Consider the following 22,824-nt stretch of genomic DNA (forward strand, 5'->3'; position numbering starts at 1 on the left):
ATGTGGGTAGCTAACCAAATAATTTCAAAAAAGGAGAAATTTTGAATCTCTTAATTTGAAGGTACTTGATCTAGCTGTTTAACTAGAAATGAAAATCATTTCCTTTAGATTTATCTCAGTTTGATAATTTGAAATTAATAAGAAAATTTTAATTCTCATTTCATCCATCTTTCTTTAAACACATTTGCCCTTGTTCTATGGGTGTGTCCGTGGGCTATTGGATTCAAGTGGCTTTTGATTTCATAATGTTGTAGAATTTAATCTCGAAAGGCATTCCTTAAAGGTCACTCAACCTCAACCTGACCAACAACTGTCTGGAATTACCTCCATAGAGTCCTCTGCTTAGAAGGTCCTTTTCCCAAATATCTCAAATGATAGGAACCCCCAGTTCCCAAACTGCCTATTCCATTGTGAACAACTCTGACTTTAAAAATTCTTCATTTTATTGAGTGTTCTGTAGCTTCTACTCATTGATTCAGGCTCTGATATATTGGGCACTATTTAGAACAAAATCTACCTCTTCCATCTGACAATCTTTTCAATATTTAAAAGCAGTTTTCATATTTCTTCCTAGTCTTTTTTCCTCTAGGCACATCATCACCACTTCCTTCCACTGTTCCCTCACCATTCTCAATCTCCATGCACATTTCAATATGCGTAGGGGAAATCGATCTCAAATGGAGGTGGCCAGAGCAAAGCACAATATTCTAGATGTGGTGTGATCCAAGCAGACTATAGAAGAGTTATTGCTTTGTCCATGGCTCTCATTAAAAATCTGTTATTGAAGATTAAGATACATTTGAGATTGTAATATACATTTAATTCGAGTCATATTAATATTACTGTCAGCTCATGTCCCTAAATTTTGCTTATATGAGCTCCAGTAAGCCGCATTCCCCCACTCATGGAATACATCATTCTTTGCTGCAGAAACTAGCATTTCTATAATACTCCAAATCCCCAAACAAATTATTTTGAAATGTCAATTCTGAAAGGCCCCTATAACCTTAATGATAATTTTTACTCCTGACTCATTTGCCTGAGAGTTTGGCCAGAACTTCGCCACTTTCCCTGGGTCTGGGGCTGCCTGTTTTCATAAGACCTGGGAACTGTGGCAAATGTTTACTTCCATGAAACCACATGTTGGGAAGATATCTCTCTACAAGATCTAGTAAGAGATCATTACACTGGTATCCCAGGGTACTGACGACAGCAGCAGCTTTTTAAAGCAAATAAAAATAATAGCAATATACACTGTCAGTTTTTCTCAAGAAAGAAAAGAGAAATGAATGTGTAATATGGGGAAATATCACTGTAATTCTAAATTATAAAAATTGAGCGAATATTAACAGAACTGGAGTCTCTCTTCTTTTTTGCTCTTTCCTTGGTCCACTTTGAGAAAATAGTATAGGAGAAAGAATGTTTGGATTTCTTTCTCAAAAAAAAAAAAAAAATAAGGAAAACAAGTCTAGACAATGTTATCAGTCAATGACTTGGGGAACGAAGGAGTCAAGTTACAGAATAGAACAAAGAATGGTGTCTCCGCAAAGCAGAGCAGCAGGAGGAAAGGAGATACAGCCCCTTATCCAGGGCCGTTTTCTAAGCCCAAACATTATGCAGGAAGGGGGCAAACAGAGCTCCTCCGAGGGCTAGACTGCTTCACAAGTATCTCCATACCCCACTGTCTTCTTTCCCAGAAAATGTTCCATACCTTAAAGTTAATATACATACAATATTAATATTTGGGTTCTAGTGCAGTTAGATTCTTATGTTTTACAATTCAGTTTGTAATTCAAAAGAAAGAAAAGATGAGAGAGAGGAGAGGGTGGGAGGAAAGGGGGGGGAAGAAGAGAGAGAGAAAAATAACAAAGAGAAAAGAAAGAGAGGGAGAAAGAAAACTGAGATTAAGTTTTAAATTGTCTTCCATTCAGGGTTCCCTCCCAAGAGATTTCACAGTTAGCTTTAGTTCAATGCAGCTTTTAAATTAGAAATTCCTATAAAATGTATTTTGTAAATTTTTTTACATGTATAAAATGTTATTTTAGCTTGTGTAATTCTACTGGATTGGGTAGCAGGTTTAAAGAACTATAGATGGACATAATGAGAAATGGAATTAGGCCATGAAAAGTAAAAACTAAAAAGGTGACTCTGAAATATGACTCTACTGAACAGATTTGAGACAACTGGGTGAGCAAACTCTTGCTGGGAGGAATTATTTAATTCTTAAACATTTACCAATTTGATAGGACTGCAAAATCTCTTCAGGATCAAATGCAGATACTAAATATTAAAATAAAAAATAAGACTACGCGTGTGGTAGAATTTAACTAGATATGAGTTTGAGCTATGATAAAGTAATAAAATTTCATCCTATGTTAGAATGACGTGAGAGGTGAGGAGAGTCATGCTCAGCTCACCTTGGTGCCAAATTGAGTAGAAGCCACAGCAAATTAAAATCCACAGATTTCAAAGAACAGGAAGGGCTGGGTCAGTGTCATGTAGCTCACGGTCTCCATTATACTGATGAGGAAGCAACGCCCAAATCAGTGTTGAGTGGCTTGTCCAACCAGGTGACATCCTTGTGGGGCAGAGCTAGGCAAAGAGACAGATATGACAGTCTGTGGTTTTAGATGATATCTTTCCCTGATACTCTAACGTGATCTGTTTTCTTATAGAGAGTATCCAAGAATGTATTTTTAAGCTTCTTTTAAAAAATTTGTGTTCTGGAAAGGGAACAAATCATGCTCTTCAAAATTATCACAAGGTAATAAGAATTGTCTTTTGAAGACCTTAATGAGACTACAATAGAAATATACCTTCGTCCAGCCACTTTGGCAAAAGAAATGTGCCAACCAAGATGCAAGTTCAAGTAAAATAAATATAAGCATGATTTAGAATGGATTTTAAGAACCAAAAGCAAGTCACTTTAGTCAACATATCCAAGTATTCTCAATTAGGAGAGAATAACTAGAATTTTACTTGGCATAATCTGAAACTCAAAAAAGTAGGAGAAATAGATATCAAGAAGGGCACCAGGAAGGGCACCTTTAGGCCCTCTCCTCACCAAATGCCTGGGATGCTGGTGCTATCCTAATCTCTTTGTCATCCCAATAAAGAAATCAGACTATTATATTTTTAGCTTTATAGCTCTAGAAAGAGGCCTTGGAGATTAGCTTGCCCCCAGGTGGTCCAAGGGAGTGGTGGTGGTTATGCAGAAATTGCTCTTCACCTGAAATGTTTTCTTTGTACAAATACCTCTTAAATCCTCTAGCCCTTTGCTTAATATTTCTCTGCTGACCTTTCAAATAGACTTTATACAATTGCATGCCACTCCTAGCGATAAAGTCAGAATGAAATACCAGAAGCAGAGACCAAACCTTATTCTTTGTTGTGTCCCCAAAGTCCAGGACAGTGCCTGGCACCCAGCAGATCTTCAATACATGCTTAGTCAGTTGCATGAAAGTGGAGGGAGACTCAGGGAAGGATAGTTTTACAGATTTCTGGAAACAGGAAGAATGGAGAAAATGTGCCTGCCATGTTCCTATTTCCCTCCATTAAACCCGTTTTCCCTAAGACAGTCCTAGGCTGTGTACTGAATTGATAAACAGCTTTATAATGACTGCCCCAAGGTGTACTTGCTTCTCAAAGAATAATGAATTTAAAAGAATTTCCAGCTAAAGAGAAAGATCTGTGGAATGGGACCAAGGCCTTTATTCTAAAACAGGCCATCCTGTCTTTGGTAGCCTTTCTTTGGAATTGGAATTGTTTAGTGATTTTCATTCACAGTATCTCCTTTCCCAGCTATGTGCCTGACGTTTCCATTGAGATGCTCACAGATACCTGACTTCAGCATGCCCTAAACATACCACTCCTCCAAAACTGTATCTCTTCCTACCGTCTCCCTCTCAGTAAATAGGCCCATCACCCAAGTCAAAACCTGTGTTAGGTGTAATTTCTCTTCCTACTGCTCATATCCAGTCCATCAACAAGTCCTATCAGTTCTACTTCCAGAATACATCTCGGCTCCCCTCCTCTGCATCCCCATGGTCACCCCCCTCATCCGCCCCCCCCCGCCCCTGCCGTTGCTCCCATAGAATCCTGACTGCCGGCGGCCCTTTCCAGCACCCTCTGCAATCTTCCCGAGCGTACATTGCATCACGTTATTCAGTTCTCCAGCTTAAAACCCTCCGCAGCACAGTTAGAGTTACGTTTATGAGATTCATTCATGCTGTTGCATGTAATTGTAGTTTATTTTTATTTCTGTGTAATGGCCCATTGTCTGATGCCATAATTAAGTCATCCATTCCACTATTAATGGGAATGAGGCTTGTTTCCAGCTTGGGGCTTTTGCAGACAAAGATGCTATGAATCTTATATATGTTTCCTGGTACACATATGCATGCATTTCTGTAGGATATAAACCTAGGAGTGTAGTTTCTGGGTTGTGGATTATGCACAGAAAAAATTCATCAAAGTCAGCTAGGAGTGTAAAGTATATTGTGAGGGTGTTTTTTTTTTTGCCTTGTTTTGTTTTGTTTTTAAAAAGCAAGGAAAAGAATATCATAGAGAAAGTGATTGATGGTGGAGAAGGCTGTGACTGGGATGGGGGTGTGGGAGGCTTCTAAAGTGATGATGTTCTATTTCTTAACCTGGATGGTGTTATTTTATAACAATTTGTTAAAATGTACATTTACATTTTATGTAGTCATCTGCGTGGTTGCTGTTTTTCATGATAAAAGTAGTCATCCCCCCAAAATAATACAGGTACACCCCCAAAATAGCACAAATACACAACTAAAATAAAAATCTCTCAAGGCTTTACATCAGAGTTAGAATAAAATTCAATCCCTTCCCAAGGTTGATAAGTCCTATGTGGTGTGGCCCCTGGCTACCTCTTTTGCATTACTCTCTCAATCACATTTTTTATTTCTTTCTTATGCTCATCTCAATGTATTAGTCATAAACTTTAGGGGACAGCAACATTTTTCTATAAAGGGCCAATGGTAAATATTTTAGAATTTTCAGGCCACATGGTCTCCTTCCCAACTACTCAACGACAGCAGACTAGACAAAAATCTCTGCAAATGGGTGTGGCTATGTGATAAAACTTGATTTACAGGAATAGGAGTGCAGGCTGGATTTGTCCCAGGACTATGGTTTGACAACTTGTGAGTAGTTTTGTTTATTTCCTTCCAAACTGGACTGTTAGCCCCAGGGGAGCAAAGCTGTCTTTATCACTGCCAGAGGCCCTCATTCAGGGATGAGTGAGTTACTGGTCAGACTCCACACATTTACTGTCTCTGTGCCTCCACAGGATTCCTTATAAATGAACATTCTCAACATCATAAACAACGTACTTAACCGTTTATTGAACCCTTTCTATGGGCAAGGTCTTAAACTACATACATTTCATGCATTATGTCACTTAACACTCAGAGTGATCCTCTAAGTTAGAGCCATTGATTTTCTCACTTTCTAGATGGAAAGTCAGTTCCATCAAGGGGAAGAAACCTGATCAAGATAATATATCAGTACAGGGCTTATACTCAAACCCCTTTCCTTAGCCTCTACTCTAACTTCCCGTGGTGCCTGATAGTTTATGTAAGAGTCCCACAATTATTGGGTTATTGGATCTTTTAAATGAGATAATGTATGAAGGGGTTATCCCAGAGATCTCAGAAACGTTAGTTACCAGGTGCCTTATCTAGCTTAATTTGTCAAAGTGGTTGAGAGCATTATCTGTACCATTATTACCCCTAATTTACATTCAGCCCTAAATTAAAGTGTTATTAGTCCTAATTTACATTAAGGAATCTGAGGCTCCAAGAGTTTAAGATATATGTTCAGGTTCACATACCAAGGAAATTGGAATTTGAAGTTAGTTTTTCTGCTTCCACTTTTTATTCAGTGAGATGCTGTAAGGGAAGGATGGATAAAGCAACAAGGAAATCCAAAAGAAGAAAAGATTACCGAAGGCCTCAATAAGGAAGCATTTTAAGCAATAGATAAAATTTGGCCAAACAGAACTTTTGGGGGGTAGAGGGTGGGGATCAGAAAGAAGTGATCCAGGTTCAGATCACTTTTTGGTCCAAGTGTGAGAGACAGGGAAGCGGAGTCCTCCACAGCAGAGCCCAGCGCTCACCGGCCTGCGTGGGGAAGACTAGAAGCTGTTCTAGAAAACCCCTGTTCTAGAAAACCCCGGGCACACTGACATGCAAGAAGAACGGGGTGTGGGGAAGGAGTGGGTGAGCGGTGCAGGGGGGACCGCAGAGTGGGTATGTACACATCTTGTAGCTCAGGGATATAAAACAACCCCCAAAATGGATGTTTATTGCCTTGCACAATGAAAGGCAGTTTGGATATAAGAGAAGAAGACCCCAACCCTGCCCACAGAGCGTACACAACCCTGGCTCTCCTTTGCACCCGGAGACGGTGCACCTGGTCCTGTTTTGCACATGCGGCCCGTATGCCCCTAAGTAAAGAGGCGCCGAGACTAAGAAGGTCTGGATATGGAGCTGAACCCAGACGAATGGCTAAGAAAGAGCCATTTGGCAGGACGCTGCCCCCTTGAATTTAGCTACCTATTTTCTCTGCAAGTAAGAAGCAACATTTTAGTGCCTGATTTCACAGGGCCGTGTGGTTCGTAATTTATTCATCACCTAGTCTCCTTTACAAGCGGCATAGATTTTAGATAATCAGAAGGGTGTAAGTAACCTTGCACCCCTTCCTAGCTGCATTCCCTTGTTCCTTTAGATGTTCTTTTGACCAAGCCAGTGGACCGTCTAATCTTATTTCGACGGCTGAGGGGAATTTCTGGATTAGGATTAAGGAATATTGAAAAGAATCTGAAAAATTATAGCGTCTATCACCACATTGTCTTTTTCCACCTCTTCCCAGGAAAGACACTGAATTCTTTTTCTTTCCTGGGATGGGTTTGTTTATTAACCCAACCGAGAGCACAGGGGACATTTTTCATTGCTGGGTCTGGAAAAGTTCCAACCCTGAGTCATGCATGCTTGCTTTAGAAACTATATCTAGTCTGAAGGAAGGAGTAGTAAACTGCTATACAGCTTTTAAAAGCACATCTAGCCACAAAGAACAGAACAATGTTGAAGAGTAAATAAGCAATTTAACTTTTGTTCTCTTTTTAAAAAAGAAAAATCAGCCTAAGCAAAAAGAGTCATTTGTTCTGTGGGGTAACAACAACTTGCTATTCTTTAGAGATGTGCACACGTTGCCATTCAAGCCTCCTTCCTCGTTGGCCACCTATGAAGCCGGGATCTGAGCATGTAGAGCTGGGGAAAGGAAAGAAATACTGCAGAGGACGGTCCTCCCACAGGAGGCACATGAGTCCCCTAATGTGACACACACTTCTTCAGTCTTCTCAGCACCACCTGTTCCACTCATTGCTCATCTAAACATTTTCTCAGCTTACCCCCTTATTCTCACATGTTTGAGAAAGAAAGCAAGAAAAGATTATATTCCAGCATTTAGTTTATGTTTTGAAAGAACCCCACTACTGCCAGGAGATACTAGTAAACAAGTGGTAAAGTGAGGCCGGAGCATCTGCTCCTTCCTGCCAGGGGAGCAGGGGGAGAGTACAGGGGGCAGGAGTGCTCACTCCATTCTTGACCTTGGGTGTGGGGCCATCAGCCTCTTTCTGAGTCTCCAACCATCTCAGAAGGTACTGGAGTCATGAGCACCTTCCGGGCCTTCAGCCAAACACAAGTGTCTGTGCTAAATGCATGAGCCTCTGATGTAGAGGGCACGGTTCCGTCATCTGCACATCCCCAGCTTCCTCATATCCATCTCTCAGAACATTCACTGGAGGCCTTGCTTAATATAAGTTTTTGATTTCAAGTGCAAATTGCAAGGTGAAATATGTGCAGATCTGTGATTTTCCCATTAACTATTGTGTGACAATTAGACTTTTAGAACTAAAGTTGGAGTGAATCAGCATCCTGATACTGGGATGCTGACACTCCACTAGATTCACTGAATTCAGTTGCTGAAGCTGCTGTTTTACTTCTTTTAGTAATTCCCACCAGGAAAATACATACTTAATTCTGTAGAATAAATACTGCCAGTAGTTATCCCCCTTCCTTTCTACTCCTGCTTTCTTGCTTTTCTGAGAATGCCAATATCAGGGGAATGAGGGAAAATATATGGGAACAAATATAGTCATTTGGATTCTCTATGACAAAAGTTTATTGTGTAAATATTAGTGGAGATAAACGTATTTTTATTAAGGTTTTGAATTGATGGAAAATACTTTTTCTTCAAAACTATTTACAGTTTTATGTTCCTTATTTGAACCTTCAAAAAACAAAACATACTGCATCTAATTTGTCTCACCTCTAAAGAGGTTAATAATACCACACAGAGCTGTTGTGAAGATGAAAAGAAATAAAATCTATGAAGCATTTAGAATAGTGACTGGCATATAGTAGGTGCTCAGTAAATGGCAGTCCCTCTTTTTTTGTCAAATGCATACACCTACCTATCCTGCTTCCTCTGCAGCATGAGAATTAGAGAGCAGAGCGGGAGGAAGAGGGAGAGCTTTGTGATTTGGGGTCTTCAGGTAAAAAGAAATGTAGGTGAGCAAATAATTGCATTTTTACCTGCCAATGAATATATATGTTACTTGTCACTTGGATGGCAGTTGTTATTCTATAATCAAATTTCAAGGACCCTAAAACATGGCCCACCCAGCCCATTTCCTACGACTCAGTTGCCTCTCCTCTGAGCATTCTCACATGCTTTCCCTCTCCTGCTTTGTTCTCTGGGTGGGAATGGCCAACTTCCCATTTTTTCTCCTTTCTCCCTCCCTGTCTTTACTCACACTCCTTCCATTCAGCAGCACCCAATCTCCTCAATCAAATGGGATGCTGTCTTCCTTTGAGCTCTTGTAATAGTTCATAATTTCTCTTGTACATTTGTCATTGTGGTGTGGTGGTGAAGAGCTTGGGTTCTGCAATCTGCGTGGGCTCTAATCTAGACTCTATGACTAACTAGACATGTGAGTTTAAACAAAATAACCTCAATGAGTCTGCTTCTCCACCAATAAAAGGGAAATAAGTGTGCCTACTTCACAGAGTTGAGGATTAAATGAGACGTGCATATAAAGTTCTCAGCAGCGTCTAGCACATATACAAGCACTGAAATTATAGCCAGCAGGAGCAGTAGCACAGTTTTGTATTATTGTTTGTGCCCTGGTCTTAACTTTTTTACTAGAAACTATGTGCGTCGAAGGCACTAGTTGGCTTTACTCATAACATAGGTCCTAGCCCAGTGTTCTTCTGTCTTGCTGCTCAAAGTGTGGCTTACAGTCACCTGGGAGTTTGTTATACACGCAGGATCTCAGGGTCTCCCTAGATCTGTGGAATGAGAATCTGCATCTTAACAAGGTATCCAGGTGATACATGCATTGAAATTGAGAGACACTCCACTAGATTCACTGAATTCAGTTGCTGAAGCTGCTGTTTTACTTCTTTTAGTAATTCCCACCAGGAAAATAGATACTTAATTCTGTAGAATAAATACTGCCAATAGTTAATTGCCATTCATTTGTAAGGATCCTTTAGACCAGTGGTGATCAAAGTGTGGTCCCTATATCAGGAGCGTCAGATCCACTTGGGAACTTGTGACCCTAATGCATCCTACAGGTTGAGAACCACTGCTTTAGAACACTGGGAAACTAGCAGAAGTACATAAATAGCGGGCATCTCCTTCCTTCTGCCTTGTTCACTCCTTTCTTCTCTCCCATTTCTTAAAGATGCAAGTAAGGTTGAATATGATAAAATACTGAGTTTCTTCTCCATGTTGCCAGATATTTGCAGGTACACCTACACATCATAGTATCTACCTGGTAGATCTTTATATGTCAAAATACCTTTTCAGGTGTATGAAACACACAGCCTAATGACTTACCTGCAGTCCTTGTGTTTGGTTTTGTTTTGTTTTAATTTTATTTATTTTTTGAATAGGTGATAGATGCACATGGTATAAAATTCCCAAGGTACAAGAGTTGTTGGTGAAAAGTAAGTCTCCCTCCTTCTCCTTGCTCCAGTAATATAGTTGCCGTTTCCAAAGGCAATCACTGACTTTCATTGCACACATTTATTGAGCATGTACTATGTGCCAGGCACTGTTCTGGACATGGAAAACAAAATAGAAAAAAAAAAAATCTGCTCTCAAGGAGCTTACATCTGGTTACTAATTTCTCATAGAATGTATTCAATAGCATACCATATTGCAGTAGTTAAAAATAGAGCCCTGTGTCAAACCAGCTGATTTTGAATTTGATTTCCCCCATATTCTAAGTGATCTTACTCTAACAGTATGAACTGGGTTTTATCTTGAGATGGAGATAGCAGTTCTAGTTTATAATGTTATTGTGAGAATTATATGAGGTAATACTTGTAAAACACCAAACAGTGCCTAGACCATAGTAAATGCTCAATAAATAGTAGTGTTGATTTTAATGATGTGATCTCATTCTACTATTCTATAATGTACTCAAGAAATGGTTAAAGGATTTCTTTTCTCAATAATTTTCATCTCTCTTTGCTCTGTGATGATCAAAAAAAAAAAAATCACTCTTTGTTTTTTTTGTTTTTTTAGAACAAGTATAGTAAATTTAAATCTTTTAAATTCTGATCATTAACTGTTTACCTGTAAGACTCCTTGCTGAGTTCCAGTAAGAAACCAACTCCTAATAAATCACTAGAGTATATAGACTGAGTTCCTCTTTATTCTTTCTAATCTAGCTTTTTAAAAATCCCATTTAATTTGGAGGTCTTCTATTAATCATTTAAGGTGTTTTATACTATTAATTGCAACTTTATAATGTTACAAAATTTATACCTTGGGGAGATTCTGCATTCCACAGCAGAGGGATTAAGCAAAGTTTCTGACAATATAATTTGGTATAGTTACCTTAAGGAACTTTATGATTCTAGTCTCCATTCAGATGGGAAAGCAATTTTCAACCCCTGGGAAAGCAAAAAAAGTATTCCTTGGTGATGGGCTTAAGGGGGAAAATAGTAGAAGAAAATGGCATGCAAAAAAATTAAAAAAGAGAAAAAAGAACTCCTAGGACATGGAAACACTTCTAAATATTAGGCCAAGAACTGTTTGCTTTATTGAGCCTGAAAAGGATGTTTAGTGGACATAATGAAAGATTGCAAGGAACTTTGGGTTAGGTGTATCCTACTAGGTACTGACACCGGGCCATTGACATGAAATCGAAAAAGGAATGAGGGCTCACATATCTGACCGCCCAGAGTCCTGGTAATCATTTAATGTGCGTATTGTCTTCCTTTGTCCTTGATTCTATTTTGTATTATTTCCCGGTAGACAAAGTGTATGAATCTTTGAAAGTTTGATTGTGGTACAGGAAAGCTCTTCTCTTAACCTGGTCATGATAGAGGAGAAATAGGAAGGGGAGATAGCTGGGACATGACAGCCTCTGAGCAGCTTTTGTTATTTGGTTAAAGGTGGGATCAAAGTAGATTTGAGGTGTTTTGTGTTTTTCTTTAAACATTTTCCAGCCTTTGTTGTTATACTGTCAGAGATGGATTAACAAAAAGAACGCCAGTGCTTCTAATTTTGAAAGACATAAAATCAATACTAAAAAGATGAGGCCTCCAGTGGCATTCACCAGTGTACTTTGTCAGCCCTAATCATATAATGCACTACGGAGCTAACTCTAATTTATTAGGGACGCATTAGGCAACCAGTGTGTGACTTGTCTGGCTTACCTTCTCATTGAGAAATGGACCCTCTCATTTCTCATTCCACTCTGTTTCCACTAATTATTGCAGTGTAACAACCCATCTCTAAACTCAGGGGTATAATTTTTTATTATCTCCCATGGTTGTGTGAGTTGACTGGGCTCAGCTGGGTTCTTGAGATCTTTCATGAGATTACAGTCAGATAGCAGCTGAGGCAGGAGTAACATGGCAGGATGTTGAATATGGCATCTTCATTCAAAGGTCTGTCACCTCAGCCAGGATGGCTGCAGCTGAGGGCCGGCTGGGCATCTCTCTCTGTGATACCTCTCTCTATGTGGCTTCTTGTGGCTTCTTGAGCTTCTTTACGAGCATGGTGGTCTCAGGGCAGCCAAATGTCTTACGTTGGGATTGGCTCCCCCTGAACAAGTGTTCCAAGAGACTGAGGCAGAAACTGTAAGGTTTCTTTTAACTCAGACTCAGAAGTCATACAGAATCACTTCCCCTGCATTTTATTGTTCAAGAGTCAAGCCAGTGTACCACGCTTCTAGGAAACATAAACCCACTCAAGTACTTCTTAGTAAGTGAAAACTTGTGTTTCTGGTAATATACAGGGGTGGGCAAAAGTAGGTTTACAGTTATAAGTACATAAAACAGTTTACTCATATTATTATTAATTATTGTATTAATTATTTGTATTATAACTGTAAACCTACTTTTGCCCACCCCTGTGTATATTTTAACTAAATATATCTGATGTTGTGTGGGTGTTGTCCATTAATGGAATTACCTTTGTTAGCTTATACTCACTTATATAAGAAGTATTGGTCAGAAGCTGCCACTTACCAAAGTTTTTGTGGATTATAGAATGAATTAGAGGCAGTTAATAAGTCACTCAACACAGTTCATCTCATTCCTTTCTAATCTTTGGGACAGTATTATGTTGTACTATACAGTAGTTATAGAATATTGTATTTATTGAAAGGAAAGTGAGTTAGCTTTATTATTATTGTCCACTCATTCATTCAATCAAGAAATATTTGTTGAATACCTATGATGAGCCAGGCCCTGTGTTGGCCAGTAGGGAGCAGGGACAATTTGCTGCTATGGTTGGATTTTGCCCTTACCAGTATAAACAGTAGCAATTTAAATGCTAACTATATAAGTTCATACATCCAGATGCTTGGGCACTAGAGAAAGCTGTGTTACAGAATAATAGTAACAATTAGGGCTCATTAAGCCTTTACTTTGTGCATTATTTCATTTAATCCCCCCAAGAGGTTATTGGGGGCAGAATTATTATCCCAGTTTTGTAGAGGTTGAAACTGACTCAGAGTAAAGAGTGTTCCAAAGATCACCAAAGCAGTAATGGTGTAACTTGGATTTTAATCCAGAACACCTACTGTGCAAAACTGCATTAAAATAATACCATTGCCTTTATTTCTAAATTCCCTAACTTGTAAGAAATGTTTTCACTTTTCTGAAGTGGTGACTGCCTAATTACTTAATGTCATAAGGCTATTTTAATTCATCTTTGACCAAATGTATTGACAGCTCCCACTCCCACCCCAGGCTTCTTTTGGTTTCATAGTGACCATTTCTGAAGTCTGAGAAGGATGGGTAAAGAGGAATGAAAACTGAAGTCTATTGACATTTTACTGTATGTATACCAAACAGTCATCAAGCTTGGCATGCCAAAGAGTGCTAAGTGACTGTGGAATGTAGATGGGAGAGAAAGCAAAACCACCAACCTCTTTAATAAAAGCAATCATGAGCATTTATTCAAACAAGTATTCACAGTATGCCAGGTCCATGAAAAATTCGGTTCCTAATCTGGAGTATCTCACCATCCAGTGGGAGAGACAAAGCAGATGTTTCTACTGACAACACACTCTGATAAGGGAAGCCCACAGGAGGGACATCTCACATAAGATTATGAGTGAGGGTGGGAGGAGTTCTAGAAAGAGTCAGAGATTGGAGAAATTACTCCGATGCAGGAGAGGGTCAAGGTTCCATCAAGAGAGTGCACCCAATGCAGTGGGTCAAAGTCTAAAAGACTTTCAGGAATTCTGTCTAACAGGGCAAGGTGGGTGTGAAGGAGTGGCTAGAGGCTGACCACGAAGTCAAGAGGAGGGACCCTTCTCTTTGCTGTCCTCGTGAGGACCTTGGAGAGACAGTCACGGAATACAGATGAACATTTTAGACATTCTCTCCATTTTAACCATGACTTTCCCTTCCGTTCTCTACAGGGTTGGAAATCATTCTTTCTCTTGGGAATATTTTTCAATATGTACTAGGCATTATAAATGTCTTCCCTTCTATTTCTGTGTATTTACAATGTTGATTACAGCCAGGCTGGTCATATTAAAACACCAGGGGTCATATCCTCTTACTATTCCATGAGTCATTCATTGATACAGTTATTTATGCATTTCTCCAGTAAAACCGAATCTGTTTCCCACTTTGTCAGTTCTTCAGATTCAAATGTTTGTATATTTACATAACAATCCAAGAGATAGATGCACTATCATGAAAAGTGCTGCAGACCACTTCCTTCAGCAGGACAGTTTCAAACCCTTTACTTACTTTCTAGCCTGAGTCTCCAGTTATTCTGAAAAAGCATAATGAAATAGCCTGTGCAGTGTACCCAGATGGAGGGTGCAGAGGTCCCGCTTAGTTGTTCCCAGCGCTGCCAACACAAACAGGGTGGAGCAGCTGTGCAGGCTGCCAGGAGTCCCAGAGCGAGGGAAACGGTGTAACAGCAAAGGGACGGAAACACCTACCCACTGCAGCAAGACCTTTCTAACACCCCCACCCCCACCCCCACCCCCGCCCCTGCCCCTCTCTCCAGAGACCTTCCAAGAGGGAGAGCCAGTTAGCTCCTTTGAGTGCATTAGAGTTGAAACAACCTGTGCCAAAAATAAAGCGGCATATCCACTGGCTTAGCTGGTCTCACTTCTCCAACTCCTGCTAAAAAGCAGCGATGATGAGGCGTTCTCGAGGGCTTCTAGGAGAGGTATGGGAACCGCTGCTGCTTCCCTCTGCCCCACAGTTGCACAACTTCATCTCAAGGGCAGGCCCTCCCTCTCTCTTTTTTTTCCCCTCCTTCCACCTGACAGGGACCATAAATAACTGAGGCTCCCGGTGTTCCCAGCTGAGAACAAAGTTGAAAGTTTGCCTGCAGCTCCCTGCCACTCCCCGCTGGGCCGCTTCTTTGTTTTCTTCTGTTTTTCTTCTACCTGGGTTGGCCGGCTCTTCGATCCTGTGGAAGAAGAGTCACCCCCTAATTAAACGCAGCACCTTGCTCCCTGGCTCTCCCTCTGTGGAAGGCTGTCTCGGTTACCCGGGTAGGCTCCGAGCACTGGGATCAAATTACCGAAAGTCTACACTGGAGCTGCCCTCATATTTACATACAAATAACTCAGGGCTCGCATTTATGTCACCATTCGGTCTTGCTAGAGGCTTGCCAGAGGAGTTTTTAATCCAATCAGAAGGCGCTTTAAAAGGATGTCTGCGCAGTGATCAAAAGGATCTTAATCTCAATTAGAGTAGCCAGGTTTTGTTCTTGGTTTTGTGTTTTTTTTTTTTTTGTCTGAAATATTGAAAATCTTTGAACTCTGATGAGTAGGAAAAGATGTGTAATTCCTCAGTTGCCTACGAGGAGACGGAGATGCTGAGAGGAAGCCGGCGGTGGTGGTGAAGACGGTGGATACAACCAGGGATTGGTTTGTTTGGGCTGATTTGGAGGTAGACTCTAAATCACTGGTTAAGGAATTCCTGGAAACCTCAGGGAAACGTCTGATCAGCCCGGCCTGGTGGAAATGGCTTTGCGACAGAGTAAGACCTTTCTTTAAGTTGTACTTGGTGTGCACTGTTTTTGTCTCAACTGCGGCGCTCGTGCGAATTAGCCCAGCTGTAAATAGTCACTTAAAATAATCTCTTGGTACTGGGTCGCAGAAGAAAGGTGATCTGTGTAGTTTTTACATTTGCAAAAACAGTAGTTGACAGTGTATTTTTAGACTTGATTGGTAGTTTAAAAGATGAGCTCTTGTGGTTTCCTGAGTTTAAATGAATGGAAAGTATAAACGGTACTGAGAAAGGAATTGGAAAATAGAGCTGGAACGGATGAATCACTTACCTTTGAGAAAACATAACATACATGCTTTTGAAATCTCACGTGGCCGGCCAAGTTTGTGTCCAGAAAGAGAATGAGAGTCATAAAAAGGAGATAGAGTTTGCCTGTTTGCGGAAGGAACTTTTTCCACAGCCTGTGCTGTATTTTGCAAGGATGGGAACCGTCCCAGAGGGCAAAAGGCATCTGGAAAACCTGCCCCGTCACTCTTGGAATGTGGTTTTTCCGTGTGAGGTCATGTTATGCATATGTAGCTAGTAAAAGTATTTTATGTGATTAACTCTTTGTATAGATGACTAAAAAGCAATTTATGTAGCCCCTTTTCCAGACTGCTGAACCCCCCTTTTGATCTCTATGGAAGAGGCAGCCGGGCAGCAGGACTGGGTTGTTAGTTTGATAGGTGTAGAAGCAGTTGAAAATTGATGGGATTCAAGGTCCCTCAATTGAGCGGTTAATAGTTCAGATTAAGTAACTTGCTCGTTTCTTCAATAAGCCCCACCCAAACTGAAATGCGGGTGTGAGACCATTTCAGCAAAAGCCCCTTCCTTCCCCGGATCATTTCCTGGACAGTAAAGAAGTGGTTCTGACTTTGTCTCTCCGTCCATTCAAACAAGCTGCCTCATCACAGTGAGTTCAGGGAAACGAATTAACATCCAAGGCCCTTCTTTCTAGCAGATGGGGGCTTGAGGGGGAGAAAGGAGATACTGTAGGGGAAATGTTTGAAAATTGATACTTAACACCAGCAGCTTTTTCTTCTGCTTCTTAAATTCACTCTGGAAATCCCGAGCTAACCTCTGCCTCTGCTTTCCCCCCGCTAAACGGCGGTTACAAATATTATTATCCAGGGGACAGGAGACGATGACTGAGAGATGGGTGATTCGCTGATGACCAGGTGATCGGGTTTCTCCACAACAGACACGTTTTCAAAAGGGAAGCTTCTGATTTCGGCTTGCTTTGTCCCTCCGCAGGTGAAGATGCGATGACAGGGGACACTGACAAGTATCTTGGGCCGCAGGACCTTAAGGAACTGGGCGATGATTCCCTGCCTGCCGAGGGCTACATGGGCTTTAGTCTCGGGGCCCGTTCTGCCAGGTATTTTACTGTTGCTGTGTTTCTCATAGGTAATTTAAAACAGCCATGATTTGTCATACACCGAAATCATTTTCATTTTCACCATTGTCCCCAAATGTGCTCTTTGGATGAGAACATGAATTTGGTGAAATGTTCTTCACTCCAGCGTACGTGCCCTGCTGTTTTCTTTCGTGGTTTTCAGTCCTTAATTTTATGTGATTGAACGTGTTAATTGTTTGTTCTCCCCCCGCCCCCCCCCCCCCCAGTCATGCTTCAAGCATAGTAGCTAAAGAGCTCACAGACAAAACTGGGAGAACCGATCTGGGTTCCATGGTTCAAAATTAAATTTTGTTCTATAGTGAAAGAAAAATCTTATTTTCCAAAGAGTAAGAAATATTTGTGTTCATTGATCACTGTGCTCTCTTCATTCCTGAAAGGATAATTCATGATTGAAACTTAAAATGGCATCTTTGGTTAAAAAAATTATATTTTATTAGGATTGCTTGCCAAGGATTTGAGTATCTGTTCTAAAACTCTCCCATTCGATTGTTTACAAGGGGCATGTTAGGAGTATGACAGTGACTTAACAGGAGTCACAGGCAGGAATGGTGGCAACTCCAGTCCTTACAGCTAAAGCATAAGACCTTGGTATGTGGAAAACCTTGGCTCAAACTTATCTGACACCGGTTGAAAGAAACAGGACCTTGTCCAGAATTTGGGGACTTCTTTTTCCTGTTTGGATTAACAGCTTGTTTGCTGACAGTCAAGTTATTTTAAAGCTAATAATTAAACCACCTAAACCAGAGCCCTGGGGACATTTTCCTATAGTTTAAGTATCTGTTGTAAAAAGTTTCATTGACTAATAGTAAATGGCACTTCCCACAAAGTAAACCTGAGAGTTAATTCCCAGTATCCTTTATGCAGCCAGTTAAGATACTGAATTGATGTGTTTTCTAGTTAGTCATTTTTAACAGAATTTGGAACCTCATGTAACTTACTAGAATTTTTGCTTTATAAATATATAGTATATAAAAGGCCTTAAAATCTTCTTGTAACAGGTGTCATTAACCAGAAGGGGAAATAATTTTTTGTAATATGTGATATTTCTTGTAACCATGGGTAGCAACAAGTTATAACTGAAAATCTGCAGAATCTTAAAGGATCTCAAGGGAAAATTCTATTTAAAGATTTAATAGCTTTTGTAATCCAATAACTAGCTGATTCTTTTCCTAAAATAGTATATTAAAGGTAACATTTTGTGGATTACTCATTTGTGTATAGAAAAGTATAGCAGCTGACATCTAGTAAGTGATGAGACGAGAATATTGTCTCATCATTTTTTCCCACGATAATTCTAAGGTATTCACACTTCTGGTTTTGATTGCACCATTATTATTATTTGTTGCTGTTATATGTAACTCATTTTTTTTACATTGGCAACTCATGTTATGCTCAGAGGCAAATATAAAAATAAATCATAAATCCAATATGTTTTCAGGTATTCTTAAGTATTGCCACGTATATTCTGAGTGTAACATTTAAAAAGGAATACATTAAATGTGTAACTCATTCAACCATAACATTTTTTCTTTTTTCCCTGTCTGATTTTTTTTTGCTTTCTTCTTCTCCTCTGTTTTTCTAAAAAATACTTTAAAATAGTCCCAAGATCAGGTAAGAAACGGCACTTTTCCAGTGCTTCTCTGCCCTGCCCTCACTCACTTTCTCAGTTTTATTTTCCTCTGCATTGTGATGTGATGTGATGTGATGTGCTGTGCTGTGCTGTGTTGTTCTGCCACGTGCTTTTTTTTTTCCCTCTGCTCAGCTTTAGCCAATCTGTTTTTGCAATTCCGAGGAAATTAGCAAGTAACTAAATGTATGAGAAGAAATGTTACTCATGCAAAATAGACTGAATACTTAAGGAATTTCTTTCCCTTAACAAAGTTCATATAGTGCATGAAGTAACTGGAGAAATTTCACTGGACTTAAAGAAAAAGTATTGAAGAGCTGTTTGTTTGCTGGTTGCTGTTTTATTTGAGTTGTGCTAGGCACTTGAGTATCATTTTAAGAATTCTCAGGCATGTGGTTTTCTAACACTTCCTGTATTTAACACTTAGGGTATACTGATGGCTACCAATAATATAGCTGACCTTAGTTAAAAACAATTTAATGCTTTCCAGATCCCCATGCAAACACTGTCTAATTTTAGTAGCTGAAATTACTTCGATGTATTAAGGATTCCCAGTGAAGCTTGATGGATTTAATTGGCTCCATCTGCCTGATGTAAGTCGGTCTGGAACATTCAGGAGTAAGGACTTTAGACGTATAAAACGAAGCCGTCTTTAGGCCTTTCCGTTGATAGCTCCCAATCTGGGCTTTGTTCCGCAGTTGGCACGCCTATATAAGTTAAAAGAAACAGAGGATGTCTAAAATATATCAACCCACCTTAGATATATTTAAAAAGTGAAATTAAAATGAATATGTAATTCTTTCTTAAAACTATTAAGTCTTCACCCACATTTGCAGTAAAGCTCTTCCCACCTACCACCAATATTAGCCTACACCGCAGGAACCACAGCTTAAAGGAATGAAAGTCTAATGCGAGTGAGCCTCTCAAATCACATCCCTGGGACAAAACAGAACCTTGCTATGAGTACTTAGAGGTTGCAGTGTCTGATAGTGTAGCCCCTGGCGACAGGGCTATTTAGATGATGACCAGTTAAAATTAAATAAGATTACAAGTTCGGTTCTTCAGTCCCTGGCCCCCCTCCAGGTCCTTGGTGGCCGCTCGTGGCCAGGGGACACTGCAGTGGACAGTGCAGATTTAGAACAATCCCGTCGCGAAAGGTTTTGTTGAACAGTGTTGAGTTAGAGTAAGAAAGAGTATTCTGGCGTTTAGGAGGCTTGTATCATACTTGAGAGAATGTAAGGGGGCTAGAAACAGGAATAACAGAAAGAAATGTTTGCAACTGGAAACAGGACTAACAAAGAAATGTTTGCAACTGAAATGAAGGGTGGGGAGAAAAAGTTAGGAGTTATGGTTGGGCACAGAAGGCCCGACTGTGCAAGGGTTCAAGGTCACGTGATTTCCTAGGGAAGCTCCTCTGTACATGGATAATGCTTGTTCTTTTTTTGCTTCTATATCCGGTTTCTAATATTTTGACTAGCTCATAGTAGTTGCTTTGTAAATATTTGCTGACTGTACAATAATGGCCATTTTGGAGTCTGAGATCCCTCTAAGATTCTGGTGAAAGCTAAGGCTCTAATCCTAGAAGAATGTACCTACCCATTTATGTAGGCACTTCGAATAATACCTGTAATTCAAGGGCCGCTGCATATTAATGTAAAAATACCCACTTTGGGGTAACCTTTAGTATAGTCAGTGCAGAGGGGGAAAGAAATCATTTTGTGCAAAGCAAAAAGTCATTCTGCATTTACCTCTGCTTTGCTCTTTCCCCTGTCTAGTACACACAAGGCCAAGGCCAGAGTCTGACTGAATCTACTGGTAAAGATTCAAGCAGCCACATTTACATTCAGACAGTTTATTAATTACAGAGGCAGTGACGGATGCCAACTGCTATGGTCTTTGTTCCCCATTCCAAAAACTGTAACACCAAAACAAAGGGGCTGTCTGTCTGCCTCACTAGCTGTGGGATGCCCCATTGCTGCAGAGCCAGTTCTAGACTGCAGCTCAGTGGTTCCATATTCTGCCACTCTCTTCCAAGGAGGGCTGGGTAGGAAGCTTCAGGAGGCAGTGAAATGCTGCCTGGCAACAGCCTACCATGGCAGGTGAGATAGGGAGGCATGTGGGAGATGGCCTGAAGCCGCTCCCCACAAGCCTCCATCCTCTGTGTTCCTGTAGCATCACAAGGTTTCCTGCCAAGGCTCAGATCACCTGCGTGTCCTATGGACACGTGCAGGGTTACCAGGTTCCCTTCTCTATTGCATTTTTTTTTTTAAGATTGAAATGTAATTGACAAATAACATTATATTGGTTTCAGATATAAAACAGTGATCCGATATATGTATATACTGCAAAATGATTCTCACAATAATTCTAGTTAACATCCATCACCACCATAGTTAGAATTTTTCCCCTGTGATAAGAACTTTTAAGATCTACTCTCTTAGCGACTTTTAAATATACAATACAGCATTATTAACTATAGTCACCGTGCTGTACTTTACATCCCCAGGACTTATTTATCTTATAACTGGAATTTTGTACCATTTGACCCCCTTCAAACATTTCACCCACCCCCCAGTTTCCTATTGGTTTTTAGTTTAGAGATCAGTGTGGTGAGTGGCACTTGAAGACATAAGAAAGCTTGCACTCTGGGAAGTTCAGGGGCTGTGTAGAGGGTTTGAAAGTGGCTGGTAAGGAGAGAGGTAGAAGGAGCACGTAAGCAAAGAGGAGAGCAAGGGAAGAAAAAATAACCACACATGGGATTAGAATTTTCAAGGCCAGCAAGCTGGCGGAGAAGATCATGTAGGGTATATTCATAACACTACTTACTTACTTGATGCTTTCCATGAGTAGCAACTCTAAACCTCTCGATATGTTAAACTCATATCTACTTCCCAAAGACATATAAACAGAACCATTTATAGCAGACATAATTTCATATAATAGTGCAAGCTAGACGGATTTGCACCAGAAAGAGAGGAGACCCTAACATAAGGTCTTACCATAGAAAAATCTCTCAGGTCATCAGATTATCTGGAATCATCTGGTTCTTCTCAGTTGTCCTGTTGGTTCGACTGTCACCATGCAACATCCAAAGTTTTCGTGCATTTCACCTTCTCACAGATTTAACACCAATTGGCCTGATTTTAAACAAAACCTGATCATGAGATTGTCCAAGCTTAAGAGATTTCCTCAAATAAAAGGGATTTTCTTTTTGACGATGCCTTTTCAAAAACAACGTTGGTTGATATTTTTAGCCACCTTGCCTGTTTTTAAAGTTGCATGCATTAATTTTCTTTTCTCCATCTCATCATCATCTACCACTCTTGAATGGTTAATTGTAAATACAACAGCCTCCGCTCCTTCAGTTCGGATAGGTCTTACACCCTGAACAGAAGCTCCTATGCCCGGGACAGCATGATGATCGAAGAACTCCTTGTGCCATCCAAAGAGCAGGTAGGCAGGCATTCTTTTTAAAATAGTCTTTGATTGTTAAACTTTTACTTGTATGTTTGAATCCAAATCTTTGTCCCACGACAAAAACTGTGTTTCTGAATGTTTGGTTTTACATTTGTAAATCTTCCTGTACTCCCAATTAAAGAAAAAAATCAATTGTGCCATAAACAGAAAGATCCCTCTCTTTTTCCGGTGAGTCGCTAAAATCCCACAGCGAGACACTCAGAAAGTCCTAGGCAAGGCATGAATCTTTTTTCTCATTTCTAGGTGAAATCTATTTTAATTTTTGAAAAAGAGGGTTAATAATAATGGGTAGCTAAAGTTGCGTACATTATCCACTTGAATGTTTGATTTTGCTAAACTTTGTATGCATGTTGGAATTTGCTAGAATTGTTTTTAGCAAGTAATTAAAGATTATAGATTGGTCATATTTTTGATCCCTTAGTTTCAAAGCTGCCTGAAATAGGCCTTTTCAAGATGTGATGGTGTTTTGCTTTCTACCAGAATCTCCACTAGGTTCATTTGGTGTTTGTGCAATTTTTTTTTAATAATTGTGGTTGAATAGATATTGATTTAATACAAGAAGTCCCAGCAACATAGTCCTGCTGCATATGGGCTCAGGATGGTTCATTATTCTAGATACACACAATACCTGATTTTAAATTTGCATTCCTGATGTGATGATGAATGAAACTGGACCATAAAACTAATTTTGATGGTGGCTTATAATATTTGAACAATGTAAATGA

General features: G+C 40.0%; 1 protein-coding gene across 19 annotated transcripts in view; it reads left to right on the forward strand.

The window, feature by feature from the left end:
- Positions 1-22,824, forward strand: part of ANK3 (ankyrin 3) — a 530,179-nt gene that overhangs the window by 422,904 nt on the left and 84,451 nt on the right. For 13 of the 19 annotated variants that reach the window (XM_081157598.1, XM_081157601.1, XM_081157602.1 and 10 more), the window contains 2 exons: positions 16,833-16,956; positions 21,973-22,075. In XM_081157598.1, coding sequence (XP_081013724.1) covers positions 16,833-16,956; positions 21,973-22,075 — 227 coding nt within the window. Of the gene's footprint in view, positions 1-9,986; positions 10,041-14,884; positions 15,570-16,832; positions 16,957-21,972; positions 22,076-22,824 lie in introns of those variants that run through there. The other 6 variants (XM_081157588.1, XM_081157600.1, XM_081157590.1 and 3 more) reach the window with 2 other exon arrangements.

Source organism: Miniopterus schreibersii (genome assembly GCF_964146895.1).
Source record: "Miniopterus schreibersii genome assembly, chromosome: 14".
NCBI classification, from domain to species: domain Eukaryota; kingdom Metazoa; phylum Chordata; class Mammalia; order Chiroptera; family Miniopteridae; genus Miniopterus; species Miniopterus schreibersii.